The following is a 17898-nucleotide window of genomic DNA, read 5'->3' as shown; positions in this document are numbered from 1 at the left end:
AGTGTGTACTAAGTAAAATTGAATTATGGCTCCTAGAATCATTGCTAGCTTGTTAGTGGTACTACCATTGCCGTTGGTTGATGATGGTGTTTGAGCCTCCTTTGGTGGTGGTGATGGACTTTGAGGTGGACACGACATTCCATTGAGACAATTGTTTGTCCCTCTGTCAATGGAATTTTTTTTATTAAAAAAAAAAAAAAAACACATACACACATTGCATTAATGTCATTATTATAAGTAGAAAGTTTCAATAGTGACAAGTCAAATTTGTGGTTTTGGTACTCATTTGTCTTTGCCAAATTACTTGAAATGGTAGAAAATGTTGAATGATTAAATCTCATTCACATTAGGGATAGGTTAAGGTAAATTGGCAAAAGGAAAAAAAAATGTCAGGCTTTAGTGGCTTAACTAACAAAGCCATAACTATAAAATAGAAGTTGATAGTTTGGTAAACATGACTTGAACAATAATTTTGACAAAAATAATAAAGATATTATAGGTTTATTAACAAGTGTGAGATAGAATCAAGTTAGTTTTTAAATTACAATAGCAAGTGTTTACCAAACGTTTTAGTTTAAAAGTAATAGCTGCCCAACCACAATACTAAACATGGCCTTATTTTAGAATTAACTCTCATTTAGAATTGGATGAGGGACAGGTGTCACTTTGTACTTATACTAATTTCAACTTCTTATTGCTTGACAGTTTTGTGGGAATGGTTCCATTGAATCTATTATTTGCCAAATTTCTGGAAAGAGGAAAAACTAGCACATTAATGTTTAAGAAATCATAGCGTCTTAGTGTGTGTATGAGTTGGGTGCCATGACCAGGGAAAAAGCTTACAATAATGTTAGAGTCGGCAAAGTCCCAAGAAAATCCGGAATGTTTCTACTGAAGCTGTTGTTACTCAGATCACTGCATTGCCAAAAAAATAAAAAGATAGAAAATATTGTGCTTAGATTTGTAGGGTATAAGTATAATATGAATTTACTTGATGAGCGTATTTAAATTTTATACTGTTAAGACTAAAATCATATTGAAGATTAATTTGTGGCGATAAGAGCAATATATATACTTACATGTTTGAAGGGCATCCATGGAACTGAAATCCGGAAGAGAACCAGACAGGCCATAGCCACTGAGGTTTCTATTTTTTTGTTTTTGTATTCATAGAAATTGTAAGTTTGTAAATATTACATGATTGAACACTTTGAAATAACAGATGATGAATTAGGGAGAATTAGTTTGAATAAACTTACAGGGCTGTTACCCTAGGGATGGGATCAGAGCTACATTGAACCCAGTCCCATGTATACGGAGATGGAAGACAAGGGTCACCACGCCATTCCTGTAGCACCTTCAATCCGCTTTGCAAAACCGCTAACCCTTCGACTGAATCACCAGAAACAAAACCAAAACGAATTATCTTAATGTGTGCTCTGAGAGTACATGTTGATCATTGAGATCTATGATATATAACGAATAAGAATGAGAACACACCATCGTTGACGTTAGTTCCATTGGTTAATCGGTCGCTAACGGTATAAATTTCCATGGCATTGAGGAGAGGAGGAAGCGTGGAATAGGTGGTAGCCTGTATAGAGAAGGAAGTGCTGGCAAAAGCGATTCTGTTTGTAACGTAGGCCTCGGGCGCACTTCCAAAAAGTGGGATAATTGGGTCTGAAATGGGCTTGTTAACGCAAAGTTGAAATGATCTTTTCTGAGTAGTGTTTAGTAGCAGAAGCACTTCTGAGAAATCGGTGGCTATGTAGATAGGTGTTGGCTTTTCTGAAAGATCAGTCAATAATACTATTATTTCTGAAGTGCTTAAGGAGACAACAGCATTCTTCAGCACAGTTTCCGGAGGATCATTGTTTGTTCTAAGTTCTAACATTAATTCTTGATGCCTGGCCTGCTACTTCACTTAATCGAAATCCATTTGATGCCGGCCCTGCCACTTCACTTAATCCAAATCCATATGCTCCACTCCAAGTTCGATCGTAAACGTCGTAAGGGTACCTACATCCACATGATTTGCAGCAAGCCGAACAAAAATGAGATTCGTTACCATCCAATGACGAAGAGTAAACTTAGATTGGGCCGTTCTGTAAGTGAATGCTTATTTAGCCTTTACATTTATTAAAATATTTATTGAATTTTTATATTTTTTAAAAATACTTTAAAATATCTTTAAAAATTTTAAATATTACATTCTTAACTTTACTTTTTTTTTCCTTTTACAATTATGTCTTTCCAACAATACTTTTACATTAATTAATTTATCTATAAAAAAAAGTTAATTAGTAGATTAACCAATGAATATCAACGAGAAAAAAATTATTATTTTTTGTATAATATACAATAATCTTACTAATAATTACTTATAAATAAATTAATATTAGTCAACTTAAAGTAATGTTTAATATCCTTACAACAATTTTTTCTAATAATCATTTTATAAAAAATTAATTTTACCAAATTAATACTAAAAGGAAAATAATAATAATAATAATATAAAAATTTGTGTAAATTTTTATATTACTTTTAATGTTAATTTGATAAATTATCATTTTTTTCTTTTCATTAATATTTCCAAGAATATTTTTACAAGTCTATATATCTATATATCTATATATATATAAAAAGTTGGGGCTTGAGGAGGTGATGTGGCATCACCATTTCTCATCATGCCATATTCTCTATTATCTAATAAATTGGTTGAAATTAAAAAATAATTACATTACAAAATATTAAAATAGAAAATAATTATTAGATTATAAATGATTACATGTCTTTTCCTCTTTCTATTTAAATTCAACAATATGTAACCATTAATAATAATTAATTATAAGTCTTGAAATATTCATTTATTTTATTATGCCAACAATTAAATTTTAGTGGCTTAAAATATATCAATTAATTAATATTAATATATGAAGGAAGGTTCCTTCATCTTCCCTCAACAATTCTATTAGAGCCTAATTTTAATGTCATAATCCCATATTTAATTATTCAATCTTTTGTTTAGTGCATTTTGGCTTCTTCAAACTCCATAAACATTAAATATTTAAGATTTGTGGCATCATTATTTCTCATCTTTTTATATTCTCTATTATCTAATATATTGGTTGAGATTAAAAAATAATTACATTACAAAATATTAAAAATCTATATCTATCTATCTATCTATATATATATATATAAAGTTAGGACTAGAGAAGGTGATGTGATATCACTATTTCTCATCTTCTTGTATTCTCTATTATTTAATAAATTGGTTGATATTAAAAAAAAATTACATTACAAAATATTAAAAATTAAAAATAATTATTAGATTATAAAAGATTATATGTCTCTTCCTCTTTCTATTTAAATTCAATAATATGTAACCATTAATAATAATTAATTATAAGTCTTCAAACATTAAATTATTATTATGCCAACAATTAAACTTTAGTGGCTTAATATATCAATTAATTAATATAGGAAAGAATGTTCCTTCATCTTCCCTCAATAATGTCATTAGGGTCTAATTTTAATACTATAATCTCATATTTAATTATGCAACCTTTTGTTTGGTGCCTTTTGGCTTTTTCAAACTCTTTAAATATTAAGTAGTTAAGATTTGTGGCATTATTATTTCTCATCTTTTTATATTCTCTATAATCTAATATATTGGTTGAGATCAAAAAATAATTACATTACAAAATATTAAAAATAGAAAATAATTAGTAGATTATAAAAGATTACATGTCTCTTCTTCTTTCTATTTAAATTCAACAATATGTAACCATTAATAATAAATTAATTATAGTTTTAAAACATTCATTTATTTTATTAAGCCAACAACTAAACCTTAGTGGTTTAAAATACATCAACTAATTAATATAGGAAGGAAGGTTCTTTCATCTTCCCTCACCAATACTATTAGGACCTAATTTTAATGTCATAATTTCATATTTAATTATGCAACCTTTTATTTAGTGTCTTTTGGCTTCTTTAAACTATATAAATATTAAGTAATTAAGATTTGTTATGTTTGGATTTTTTTTATTATTTAACCAACATTCTCTTTAGAAATGTTATTGTGTTTTTATTTTTTGACTTATTTAAAATTTTTGTATTGTGTGCTTCATGGAGTATTCTTTTCTTCATGAGTTAAAAATGATAAATATAGTTGGATGATAAGGGTTAGACTTTGTAAAATGTGGGGGTCTATTAATACCAAGAAGAATGGAGAGTTGATTAGTGTGGATATAATTTTTATTGATGAAAAGGTTGTGTACACTTAACTATACACATTAATATATATTTTTAATGTTAACAAAAAAATAATTAACTTTCATAAATAGAGTGGGGAATCTCTCGCTGGTTTTTAGAATTCGACATCAAGAAGTGTTTTCACACCATCGACTGATAACAAAAAAATAATTAACTTTCATAAATAATATTAGTTTTATAAGGCTGCGTCATCTTTAAAAAAAATCAATTCATATTTTTTATCAGTTTTATCAAGTGTAAAATAATAAAAAATAATATTAAATTATTTTTTAAAAGTCGCACGAAGTGCGGTTCTATTTCCTAGTATTAAAATTAAAACAAAGAAAAAATTAGAATAGAAGAGTAACATATTTAATAACAGGGGTTACTTGAGGTATTTTTTTTAAATATAAAAACTAAACGAGCATTTATTCAAAACTCTATTATAGGAAAAAAATATCACTCTCCCAATTGTAATTGACCCAAACCTTAGGACTAAATAACAAGTTACTCAAACAATGAATAAATTATTTAACCCTTTGCCAACAAAATCAACTCATGTACCTAATAATGGTTTGATTACCACCGAAAACAGCCCTCTGGATCAAATGCAAAGCAAGATTTGAAGGGATTTGGCTGTACATGTTAACCCCCAGGCTTCTGACCTCAATTGCTGATATAAACGGCAACTGGCCTGGCTTCGTTTGAGCAACAACACAAGTACTTGTAAAATTTCTCTTCACCACATATATGGTTTCATAAGAAAGAACATCATAACTGCTAGAAGAAGTGTTTACTGTCGTCCATAAATTCCCATCAAATTGAAGATCAAACACAGGAGGAGAGTCTTTGCCGTCGTAATTTCCGGAGTAGAAGCTTGCCCGTAAAAGAACTCTTCCACCGTCTTCATCAACTTTGATGGAGTACCAATTCTTCTTTCTTGTTGAGAAGACTCTCATTGTGCTCATTGGATACGGTACCAAACTTTTATCCGGGACCGTTTTGCTGTCGCCATTTTGAATGTAAGCATCGTCTCCCGTCTATTCTATTCCATTTCCATCCGGGTATGATTCAGAAGATCCACAATCAATGCTCAAGAATACTGCATGCATGCAAACCACAATATTTGAAATAGTGGGTAATAATAACGAATTTTCGACTTTAAGAAAGATTCTAATTTACAAAGTCTTAAAATCCAAAGGAAGATTTACACTTTATCCTCCTAATTTTTTAGATTTTACCACTCACATTCCTTTACTTTTCATAATACCTATTTACTCGTAGGAAAGTTGTCTAATGGCTGGGATGAATTTTTCTCTAAAAATTTTTACATTAGAGGACTAACATAGAATTTTAAAACCTATAGTAGGGAACAAATGATAAAACCCAAAAATTATGGAGAAAAATGCCATTCTTCCCTAAAAGAAAAATAGTACTACTTGTATGTTTACCGTTAGCATAATGAGAGTGCTTGAATGCTAATATTGAAGCAAGAAATGCTACAAGAAGTAACCTAAGATGCGTGGCCATTTAATTTTAAGCTAAGAAGTTGGAGATGCAAGGGTTTAATTAATTAGAGGTTTCATTTACAAGGCTTGCTTATTGACTTTGTTCATAGTTTTATTGTTTATTATGTATTATTGTTAATAGAATTTTAAAATATTAATTATTCAAAGGATTGTTCTTGTCCGGTTAATATTTCTCCAGTTGCTACATGAAGTATCCTTTATTCTTGTCCTGTTTAGTTGACTTTTGACCCTGGCTCAATTCCAAATGGATTGAATTTTGAAATCGCTTTAAGGTTATGTTCGCCAATCATTAGAATATGATAATTATTTAAGCTGTATAATTCACTGAAGAGAATGAAGAAATAAATTGGCTAGATTCACGAAGTCAACTGGAGACCATTTAATTAATTAATTATTAATTATTTATTGAAAAATAATCATCCGCGGGAATCGTGTCGTCCTCATGTTAGTTGTAATAAATTAATGTAAAACTACGCACTGATGAGATCTAGCGAAAAGGTGGCAACCACAAACTCTCTCTCTTTTTTCTATTCTTTTTCCTTTTTTTTTTAAGCACTAATTTTTTCCAATCTCTTCTAGGAATTCAAATAAGAATGGTGAACCAAATAAAATTATTTGACAAAGATAAGATCAATTTTATAGACTTGGCCAGATTTAATTAAGCAAAAAAAGGTATTTTTAAATTTTCACTTAACATTTCTTGACATATTATTTTACTGGTAAGAAATTGTGACTTTTTTCTCTCTTAACCTTTTTTTTAATTATTTTGCCACTAAAACGTTAAAAGTAATGAAATATTTAAAAAAATTAAAAGTTTGATTGAGAAGAATAATTGTCAAAATTTTTTGGTGCTGCAATAAAATGTTAGGAAGAGTTAAGTTGGAATTTGATAATATTGCCAAAAGATTATTAAACAAAGGGTAGGTGCTTTTTACGTACTACAGATTTGATCAGTAGGCCATTACATTCCTATAGTTTGTATTTTACACCTGATTTGGATTATTCGAACAAATATTTTATAAACGACCAAGTTGTTTTAATTGTATTTTTGTTTTTTTCTAAGGATCTGCAGCACACAACCAAGGTATTAGTGCAAGTTAGCCTATCCCCAAAAGGCAGAAAAGGCAGAGAGAAGGCATAAGTTTTCATCAACCCTGGCCTCTCAATCCAACTTTGATCTCTGGAACAAGCTGTAGTAAAGATATATGACCTATACGACAAACTGTTTACTTATACATTTATAAAAAATTTAAAAAAAGGAAGTTATTTTGAGTTGTGCTTGTGTTTGCAAGTCTTCCGATACGATCTTCCTATATTGTATTTGTTTTTAATTATTTATTTTATATTGTAGTTTTAGTTAGTTTTAATAAGTCAAAATTATGTTATTATTTGGTTCTTTATTTTCCGGATCCATGGATCATGATGAAGAATATGCTTAATATTTACTAACTTTTAAGTTTGTAATATTAAGTAAGTTTTATTATTTAAAACTTGATATTATTCAATAAAAAGGTCATGAGAATTATTATTTTGGCAACTTATTATTTGGATAAGAGTAGAGGAGAGAGAAAATGCCTAAATATGTTTAAGGTACTCCTTTCTCTTTTCTAGCTTGTGTACTGAAGCTCCTTTAGTTTTTTATGCATCATGTATGCTTAATACGTAGCTACATCTGTTCTTTTCAGTTGAAAAATCTTGTAGGGTTAAAATCAATGGTCAACTGCATCAATCTTAATTATTAGAACTCGAATTTGGCTCTAATTTCTACAAAGAGTTGCATACAGAGGATGTTTTTAGCCGTTCAGGGGCATTGAATATAGAAACATCCTTTCATTTACTCTTTAGTCATCAACATTTAATATTTAAATCACGAGTAATTAATACAAAGAATTCAAATTCATGCACTCCATTATCGATCCAACCCCGATGTTTCAAGCTGTTGACACACTTGACACAAGTCGGGTCCGGAAATTAAGTAAACACAAAGCCGGCTGCTAAGACATTGTTTTGATTACAAGAATACGACTCAAAATGATTAAAGTTTCTTGGATAGCACGGCAGGTACTAAGGAAAATTGAATTATGGCCCCGAGAATCATTGCCAGCTTGTTAGTGATCATGCTGTCACTGTTGCCAGTAAAACTTGGTCTCTGAAATACCACTGGAGGGGCTTCAGCTTCAGTTTCAGTCCGAGTCGATGAGGGTGTTGGCGGCGCCTCATTTTGAAATGGGAATGGAGTGGTTGGTGGTGTTTTATTCTCTGTGTCTGTTGGTGATGATGGTGTGGAGCCTCCTTAGGTAGTGGTGGTGGACTTTGATGTGGACACGACATTCCATTGAGACAATTGCCTGTGACCCTGTTATATGTATAAAACATTGATTGAATGCATAAATATATTATTATAAATTGGAAGTTTCAATCACCTCAACTTAAAATATATCATATCAAATCTAATATAATAATTAATGTGTAAAATTATATTAAATTTTATATAACTATCACTAGCACGTTGGTTTTTAAAATAAATGCACATGTATTATAAAATCATTTACTTGTTATATGATTAACATGGTATCTCAGAGGTATTTTAAAATTTCTCATTTTTAGTGCTCTTTTTATAAACTGGTTATTATTATTTGAAATTGTATAAAAATTTCTATGATTAAATCTTATTCACATTAGGAATCTGGATTTTAGTAAATTGGAAAAGGAAAAATATAAGGTGTATTGGTGTTGGTAAATTTATTTTAAGATTAAATAAGGTTTACAATTAATTGGATGGGAGCGAAGGTCGGTGCAAACTTACACTAATTTCAACTGCTTATTGCTTGACAGTTTGGTTGGTATAGTTCCATTGAATCTATTACCTGCCAAATTCCTGCAAGGAGAAGAGGGAATAACTGTCACTTAATTAAATTCTTAAGAAACCCTAGCGTCTTTGTATGTGTTCGTGTTGGTGGGTGCCATGTCCAGGGAAAAAGCTTACAGCAATGTTAGATTCGGCAAAGTCCCAAGAAATTCTGGAATGTTTCCACTGAAGCTGTTGTCACTCAGATCACTGCATTAAGATCAAACACATTAAAATAAATTGCCACCTAAGATTAGATTATGAGTGTATGAGATAAGTGTACAAGTTATATGATTTTATTTGATGAGCGTAGTTATAACTATACTAGTTAAAACTTGATCAAATTGAAGATTAATTTGAGACGACAAGGGCAATTAATATACTCACATTGTTTGAAGGGAATCCATGGAGCTGAAATCCCGAAGAGAACCAGACAGGCTATAGCCACTGAGGTTTCTGTCATTTCGTTTTTGTGTTGAAAAGAAAATGCAAATTGACATGAATGAATACCTAGAAATTAATGTAGATCGATGGTGAAATTATTAGGAAGAATTAATTTGTATAAACCACTTACAGGGCTGTTATCCTGGGGATGAGATCAGAGCTACATTGAACCCAGTCCCATGTATATGGAGATGGAAGACAAGGGTCACCACTCCATTCCTGTAGCACCTTCAATCCACTTTGCAGAACAGCTAACCCTTCCACTGAATCACCAGGCACAAAATCCAAATGAATTAATTATCTTAACAGCATAAAAAACAAACACCCATTCAATCCCTAAGGTTTGAGTCAGTTACTTAATTTCTATAGTCTAGTGTAACGATAGAGACCTTTTGGGCTTACCGATCCAAATCCAAGGGATTAATTAAAGGGAAAATTACCCAATCTTCATTTAAGCTCTAAGAATGCATGTTGATGCCAAATGAAACTCACCATCTTTGACGTTAGTTCCATTGGTTAATGGATTGCTGACGGTATAAATTTCCATGGCATTGACCAGAGGTGGAAGTGTGGAATCAGAGGTAGCCTTTAAAGTGAAAGAATTGCTGGCAGAAGCGATTCTGTTTGTAACGTAGGCTTCAGAAGCTCTTGCAAAAGGTGGGATGATGGGGTCTGAAATAGGCTTGTCGTCAATGCAAAGCTGAAATGATCTCTTCTGAGTAGGGTTTAGCAGAAGCACTTCTGAGAAGTAGGTGGCAATGTAGACAGGAGTTGGTTTTGCTGGAAGATCTGTAAATAAAATTATTATGTGAGAAGTGCTTGCGGAGACAACAGCATTTTTCAGCACGGCTGTTGGAGGACTGTTGTTTGTTGTAATATTAATGCTTAATGCCTGGCTTGCCACTTCACTTAATCCGAATCCCTATGCTCCATTCCAAGTTCGATCATAAGCATCGTCAGGATACCTAGTATGTATGCCCACATGATTTGCAACAAAATGAAGTTTGTTACTTAAATAATGAAGAAAGAGTACGGGGAGAAGGTGACTTTATCTTTCAGGGAAAAAAAAAAAGGTATTTTTGTGGTCGGAATGAGTATTTTTAATAATTTAGCTTAAAAAATTTCCCAAACAGTCATAAACACGCACTTATCTTATTTTTGTGTCAAAATTTGGGTGGACAGAAGTATAACATCGTTCTTAGACTCATCCTATATTAACCCTCGACCAACATCAACTTACGTGCGTACCTAATAATGGTTTGATTTGCACCCGAAGCAGCCCTCTGGATCAAATGCAAAGCAAGATTTGAAGGGACTTGGCTGCACATGTTAATCCCCAAGCTCCTGACCTCGATTGCTGATATAAACGGCAGCTGGCCAGGCTTCGTTTGGGCAACACAAATGCTTGTAAAATTTCTCTTCACCACATATATGGCTTCATAAGAAAGAACATCATAACTTCTTAGTGAAGTGTTAACAGTTGTCCAAAACTTGCCATCGAATTGCAGATCAAACACTGGAGGAGAGTTTTTGCGGTCGTAATTTCCGTAGTAAAAGCTTGCCCGCACAAGAACTCTTTCACCTTCATCGACTTTGATGGAGTAGCAGTTCTTCTTTCTTGTTGAGAAAACTCTCATTGTGCTCATTGGATACGGTACCAAACTTGGATACGCCACCGTTTTGTTGTCACCATTTTGAATGTAAGCATCATCTCCGGTCCATTCTATTCCATTTTCATCCGTGTAAGATTCAGAAGATCCACAGTCAATGCTTAAGAAAACTGCATCCATATGCAAACCACAAGATTTGACATAGTCGGTAATAATAACGAATTTTTCGACTTTAATTAAGAAAGATTCTAATTCACAAAAGCTCAAAAAGCATATGAATACTTGCACTTTGCCCTCTAAAACTTCTGGGTTTTAATTACAACTTATTTTCTTACGAGTTTTCATAGTACGTAATTACTCAAATGACGTCAAATCAATTTTAACCAAAAAGAAAGCTGTTTAATATACTAGCAAAGACGAATCTTACTCGTAAAAGGTTTAACAATAGAGGAATGACACAAGTATTTTGAAAACTATAAGTGGTAAAATCTAAAAACTTACAGAGAAAAATGTCATTATTCTCCCATAAAAGCAAAAGGGTATGTGTTTACCATTTGCACAATGAGAGTGCTTAAATGCCATTAGTGAAGCGAAAAAAGCTACAAGAAGTAATTTCAGATGCGTAGCCATTTAATTTTGAGCTAAGAAGTCGGAGATGCAAGGGCTTCACTAGATTAGTGTTTCATTTATAAGGCCTGCTTATTGACTTTGTTCATAGTTTTGTTGTTCATGCCAGTTCATTGCCACTAATTCAAGGCTTTTGTATGTTTAATCGGCGGTCCTTTCTCCATGACTGTGACAAATAAAAAATTTATTTATTTATTTATTTTTTCTTTCATTCGAGACTGCGAGTCTGGATTCTTCATATTTAATGAGAAGATTGTACTGTATAATAAGGAGGGTATTAACTGTATAATAAGGAGTGTATTAAGGATATCATGTCACTTGGTACAACAATTTAATAACTCTTAGACAGGTTAGTAGTTACCCATAACTAAAAATACACACACAGCAAATGTTCGTATTATCCTGGATTGTATTATCTCCCACTGGTGAAGCCACATAAAGACAAGCAGGGACAACTGTCCTTGTGAGTCTTAATTTTTTTCAGAAAATATTTTCTAAAATTCAATTAAAAACTTTATTTGTCTCAATAAAATTTTTTTAATTTCTCTTCTTCCTATTAACTTTAAATAATATTTAAAAATATTGGTTCAAAATTAAAATATTTTATTAAAATCACTTATAAATGAATATGTTATATCCAAAATTATTTTAAAGCACTTTAGGGAAATTAAATTTTTTAAGAAAATTAAATTTTACCCCGCCAAGTTTTAATTCTGGCTATGATAGTACTACCTCCGACAGAAATGAAAATAATAATTATGACAAAATTTATGTATATAGATTATCCTCTTCTACCATGTATTTTTAATTGGGTGTGTGACATCAGGTACATGCTAAATTAAATATGAAGAGAATTGCAAAATAAAAATTCTTCTTTTATTTTTTTTTCCTATTCTTTGTGTATAAAGTTACATATCAATCACATCTAGTAAGAAATATCTTCATTAATTTATAAGTTTTGAGTTATCCTAACTAATTAAAGAGACATGTTTTGAGCAAAGAATGCTTATATAAATTCTGAAATAACCCTGGTGAATAAAGACAAGTGCGTGAAACTCAATAGATGGTATTTACTCTAGATTATAGGAAACAAAGTTGCTACATTGATGGTAAAGACTTTTTTGCTAATGTTTGTCCAAAAATCAATCCGAAAGTGGAGAAATTTTACAATACATCAAAAGTATCATACAAGTTATATAACAAGTAAATTATATTAGTACATGTATATTTATTTTGTAAAACTATCATGTAATTGATGGGTATATTAAATTCAATTTCACATGTCATATATATATTAGAAATGTTTCAGTCCGGAATTTTAAAGTGTAGGAACATCTGGAAAAACGCATGAACTGTGCGGTTCAAGCGTTTTAAGCCTTTAAAATCCCGTGGTTTTAAAATTTTTCTAGACGTTTCCCGCACTTTATGATTCCGGACCAAAAAATTGCTTTATATATATATATATATTAGTTGGTTGTATTACCTCTTATGCATTTTAAAATTCCTCAAATAGAGAAATTTTAGAATATGTCATAAATTCCAAAAAATGTCTCTCAGGTTCGAAAACATTCCAATTATTACTAATTATCTTAATTTCTCTATCCTATTATTTTCTTCTGTTTAATTGACTTTTACTAGCCGATTTGCAAGGATTGAATTTTGAATTTGCTTTAAGGTTATGTTTGCCGATCACTAGAATATGATAATTATTTAAACTGTTACTTAATCGAAGAGAATGAAGAAATAAATTGGCTAAAGTCAATAAGTCAACTGAGGAGCACCTAATGGATACCGAGAATTATTAACAAAATAATCAACGGCAGGAATCGTGTTATCCTCATGATTAGTAATAATAAACTAATGTAAACCTATGCCCTGATGACTTCGTGCAAAAAGGTGGCAGCCATAACTTTTAAAAAAAAAACTAATTTATTAGCACTACTTTTTTTTTTTTTAATTTTTAATGTCCACTATCTCTTTCGGAATTTGAACACGGGCGTTTACTTCTTTAATAAAGTTGCTGAAGACGGGATTCAATTTTGAGAATTGATTCACAAGAATATCCATAACAATGAATTAAATTGATGACGAGCAGTGCCGCTGGTCGGCCGCTGCGATTTGTCTTTACCTGCGGCTTTTCGGTGCCGATGATTTCTTGAACTGTTGGTGAAGATTGATCATGACTTAACGATGTAATAAATTCATGATGTATTGAAATACTTTTCTAACTTTTTACATTTATATTTCTAATTAATAATTAATAATTTCCATTTAATAAAATCTAAAAATATTGTAGTCCGTTCGGGAAACGTCTATTTGCCATCCTTATCGTTGGCCGGCCAAATAAAATCATTTCAAAATTATAAGATCTTATTTTCACAGAGTTAACTAAATTTAATCGAAAGATTAATTAAATCAAGGCAAACGTCTTTACATCTCTCCAGTTTGTTTTGGTAGCCTAATGCATCTCTATTGTTTGTATTTTATCCCTGATGAATTTGAATTGGATTTAAGATGCAGGAGATGTTGAACTCAATTCATGCATCTGAAAATTGGTAGTATTTTTTATTTTTTTATTTTTCAACTTAGTTGAAGATATTATGTTAAATACAATGTATAATTTATGACAATTATTTTGTTGTTGTATCAAACTATATCATCGCTAGTCTTTATTCGAATAATTTAATGGATATATGTTTTTTTTCCACTTATTTTTTAATTTTAAAAACAGTTGTATGATGGTACTTGAAAATACTATTTTTCCCTCAATAAATTATAACAAACCCACTACTACAAAAATGACTTTCACTGACACTTTGTATCTGACACTTTAAAAAAAGTGTCAGTAATTACCTAACTATGCACCATTTTTCACTTTTAACAAATAGGTGTCACAAATTATTGATATTAGTGTGTCAGTAAATTAAATATCAGAGATCACTGATACTAATGTATCAGAGATTTAAAAAAAACAATTATAATTTGTTTTGATTTCAACTCGAACCTGTAACTTCTAAAACTCTAAAAATTCTAAATATAGACCACAAACCATTGAACCTTGTAGATTTAAGTTAGACCTAATGTTATATAAAAACTTAACATATAAAAAACAAAACCCTAATTCCCCTTCTTTATTGTGCAAGAGAACTCACGCTGCAGCCGCTGCCTAATTTCCCTTCCCTTGCTTGACTTCTTTTTCTCTATCGTGAAAGACGGAGAATGACCACGCTGTCGCTGCTACGAAATGCCCACACCCTCCCCGCCGCCGCTATCACTTCCGTTCCAACGTACCGTCGATGCAGTATCTAGCCGTTCTCCATTTGCTTTGTTTTCTACCTCTAGTTTCGTTCTCCTTCCAGCTTCGTTTGCTATCGTCAGCCGCAAAAGGTAAAAGGCATAATTCAATCTTCTTTTAGGCATGGGTAAGAGGCATTATAAGCACTGAAACTGCTGAGAGAAGAGTTTCATACTAGTACAGGCACTTTGCTCTCTTCAATCTTTGTACTTTTCATTTTTCCTTTGAATTTCATTTATGGTTATTGAAAATTTTTGAGTTTCTTTTTTATTTCCACCCTTTACACAAACTCATCTCCAAATTTCTGGCCTTCTCCTTTTGGCCATTTTGCTTTCGGATTTTACACCAGTGGCAATGGCTTCAAGGTTGGAATATAGCTCATTGACAGCAGCAACCTAGCAAATAAAACAATTGTATGGATTGCTCGACGCGAAGACCCTGTTAGCCTAAAGGGCTACACATATTATAATTTTGATGATAACAAACATGTGTCTTAAGTAAATTTAATAGATATTGTATTTCACATTTTCACTAGTTTTTGAAGGGTAATATTTATACAAGTGAATCAAGTGAAATCAAGCTCAAGACACTCAACGGACAACGGCGAAATCAAGAATAAAGTTTAGAGTTCAACGGATAAATTAGTGCGATAAATTCTTGTAAAGCCGGTATGATTTAATTGATGCATGATTTAGTATTTGAGAAACTCAAGAGATTAATTTAATTAATTACTTTTTATAAACTAAAAGGTTTTATTTTTATAAGATAAAGTACCTTGTGGTTTTGAGTAATTTGGACTTAAATGTAAAGTTTTGAAATCTTTGATTTTAATAAGTATTATTATTAAATTTCGGAGTTGGACGTTTTTACAAACATTTGAAATGTTTTGGGCCATACTATAATTTATGAATATTTTGAACTAAAATGAAAGGTTTTTGAGAACTTTGAAAAATATGGGTATTATGTTGAAAAGGACCTTTTTGCGAAATAATAATATCTTTGGGGCCATATCATAATTTTAAAAAGTTTTAGAAAGACAACTATTCTTAGACAATTCTGAAATTGGACCTATTTACAAAGTTGTATGACGTTTTAGGCCATAGTATAATTATAAAAAGTTTGGGTCAAAAGTGTAATTTTAATTAACAATGTTATTGTAGCAAAATTCAAAAATAACAGTAATATCACTGTTCATGAGCGGCTAGCCGGATAAATCAAGCGGCTAATCGCTTGGGAGCGGGAATTTGCCTATAACGGCTAGTTTTCGGGCTTTAACTATAAAAACTCAACTCCAACTTCATTTTAAGGACTAATACAAGGAAAAACAAGATCATATAACATATATTGAGCTTCCATTTCGTAAATCATCAATTGTTGAATCACCATTGAGCTATAATTTGTTTATCCACTCTTAAAGAGAGTTTCATTGTTGTGATTTTCATTTCTCATCAAATTGTGAGTGTACAAGTGTGAGAAACACTTGGGGTGAAGAGATTGAGGATATAATCTCTTGTTGTAAAGGTCCATTGACACCTTGGAAGTCAATGGTAAACATTTGAAGCCTTGGGAGGCTTGGATAGTGAAATCCTCAAACCATGTGAGCTTGGAAGCGTGGACGTAGGCGGTGATAGTCGAACCACGTAAAAATCCTTGTGTTTGTTTTCTCTTCCCTTACTCTTTTAATATTGTGCTTGATTGAATTTATTGTTTTTGATTTGATTAAGGCAATAGATTAAATTGTTGTGCGAATTGTATTGCATAATTTTTAAAAACCCAATTCACCCCCCCTCTTGGGTTGCATAACTTGCATTTCATTGACCTGTGATCTCATCCGGTGCTACTCTGTAGTTCTCTGTAGATGGCAGCATAGTCCTGCTTCGCAACTCCAATGGCGAAGTCTAGTTGATAGCTGAACCTACTCAAAGAGCTGTGGCTACTGTAATGCTTGATTCTGGTAACTTTGTTTTATTTTTTATTTAAAAAAATAAAAAGAAGATACTTCGTTATTTATTTACAGGAAGCAATAGCAACAAATTGAAAAAGGGGAGTTTTCTCCTTGTGAAACCCTAATTGGGCTTGTTTTAAGAGAGCCTTCTGACCTTCCACTTGGTAAGAATTAAGAAACCAAAAGAAAAAAAAAACTCATTTTCATTCATTTAATTCCAATACCAAATTGAATTTTCTTTAATTGTTTTAGTTGGTCTTTATAATACAAGAATGTTCAATAATAATACTTAGGACATGTTGTGGAGGGGAAAAATAGAGGAGCAAGCTGATTTACAACAGGCCCTCGAGCTTCAAAGTAGAAGATTAGTGGGGCTGCAACTTCTTGATGTTCAGAAGCATCATCCTCACAAGGTTCTTTCTACTGGCAATCCAATTCCTTCCCCTACTCACTCTCCCAGTATTTTCTATCAAACTCTTCTCTTTCCTCTACTTCACAATAGCAGTACAGAACCTCTACTAGGTACGAATCTTCATTTGTTTAATTTTTAATCAAACTAAAGAGACTAAGAGTTTCATTGATTTTTTTAACAGAGAATGGTTAAAGTCCTTGACCACATGAATGCATGTTTTACTTCTTAGTAGGATGATTATATTTGATTTGAGAAGTGTTATTGCACATGAATGCCTGTACAAGTTTGCTAGAATTTGTGTTGAAATAAGATCAGAAAACAAAACTTAGGAATGTAAGGTCTGATAGTTGAATTCTTGGAAAGCTCATTATTAGGATCAATAAATGTTGTAATACTGTCAAGGAGTTTGCATTGTGTCTTAACAGGCTCTTATTTCCACTATACATCAAATTTTTAATATCAACTTGTAACTATCTGGCTCTTTATAATATTGTATGTGTTTTCTTACTGGCCTTTACATAGGTGGGCTACTATGTATTAAGCATGTATGTGCTTGTTTTCTATATGTATTATGTTCATATAAAAATAAATATTAGCCATGATAACATAAGCAGAAAGAAGGCAGTGGGGCTTACTGTTGAAAGTTTTATGAATTTGTCTCCACCTCTGGCTTCCGAAATTGGGTTGTTAAGTGAAAATAACAAGGTTAATTGGTCTTTCTTTTATTTAGTTATTTATTTCTATCTTTTTCATGTTGAATAATTTATTTTGTGCAAATGTAAAAATCATAATAAAATTATTAAGTTTTTGTGTTGATTTTGGGAGTTGGTATGCAGGGATTGAATGGAGAAAAAAGAAAGAGAAATGATGATATAGTGGTGGAGAAGCCAAGAGAAGTGATTCATGTGAGAACAAAAGAGGTAGAGGA

General features: G+C 31.5%; 2 protein-coding genes across 2 annotated transcripts; both read right to left on the bottom strand.

Moving 5' to 3' along the window:
- Positions 1–672: 672 nt before the first annotated feature.
- Positions 673–5219, bottom strand: LOC18046058 (probable LRR receptor-like serine/threonine-protein kinase At1g05700). The gene is made up of 6 exons (XM_024187035.1): positions 4825–5219; positions 1893–2019; positions 1501–1846; positions 1260–1392; positions 844–915; positions 673–748 (listed from the first exon to the last, which is right to left on the bottom strand). Exons 1-6 carry the CDS (start codon positions 5217–5219, stop codon positions 673–675), a joined length of 1149 nt encoding a protein of 382 aa, XP_024042803.1.
- A 2685-nt stretch (positions 5220–7904) lies between these two features.
- Positions 7905–10871, bottom strand: LOC18046057 (probable LRR receptor-like serine/threonine-protein kinase At1g05700). The gene is made up of 7 exons (XM_024187034.1): positions 10431–10871; positions 9574–10003; positions 9212–9344; positions 9025–9093; positions 8776–8847; positions 8596–8667; positions 7905–8145 (listed from the first exon to the last, which is right to left on the bottom strand). The coding sequence occupies exons 1-7, from the start codon at positions 10869–10871 to the stop codon at positions 7905–7907; spliced, it is 1458 nt and encodes a 485-aa protein (XP_024042802.1).
- Positions 10872–17898: the final 7027 nt, after the last annotated feature.

This window comes from Citrus clementina, unplaced genomic scaffold, assembly GCF_000493195.1.
Source record: "Citrus clementina cultivar Clemenules unplaced genomic scaffold, Citrus_clementina_v1.0 scaffold_3, whole genome shotgun sequence".
Classification (NCBI taxonomy): domain Eukaryota; kingdom Viridiplantae; phylum Streptophyta; class Magnoliopsida; order Sapindales; family Rutaceae; genus Citrus; species Citrus x clementina.
The sequence above is the reverse complement of the archived record's forward strand: the minus strand, read 5'-3'. Positions and strand labels throughout refer to the sequence as shown.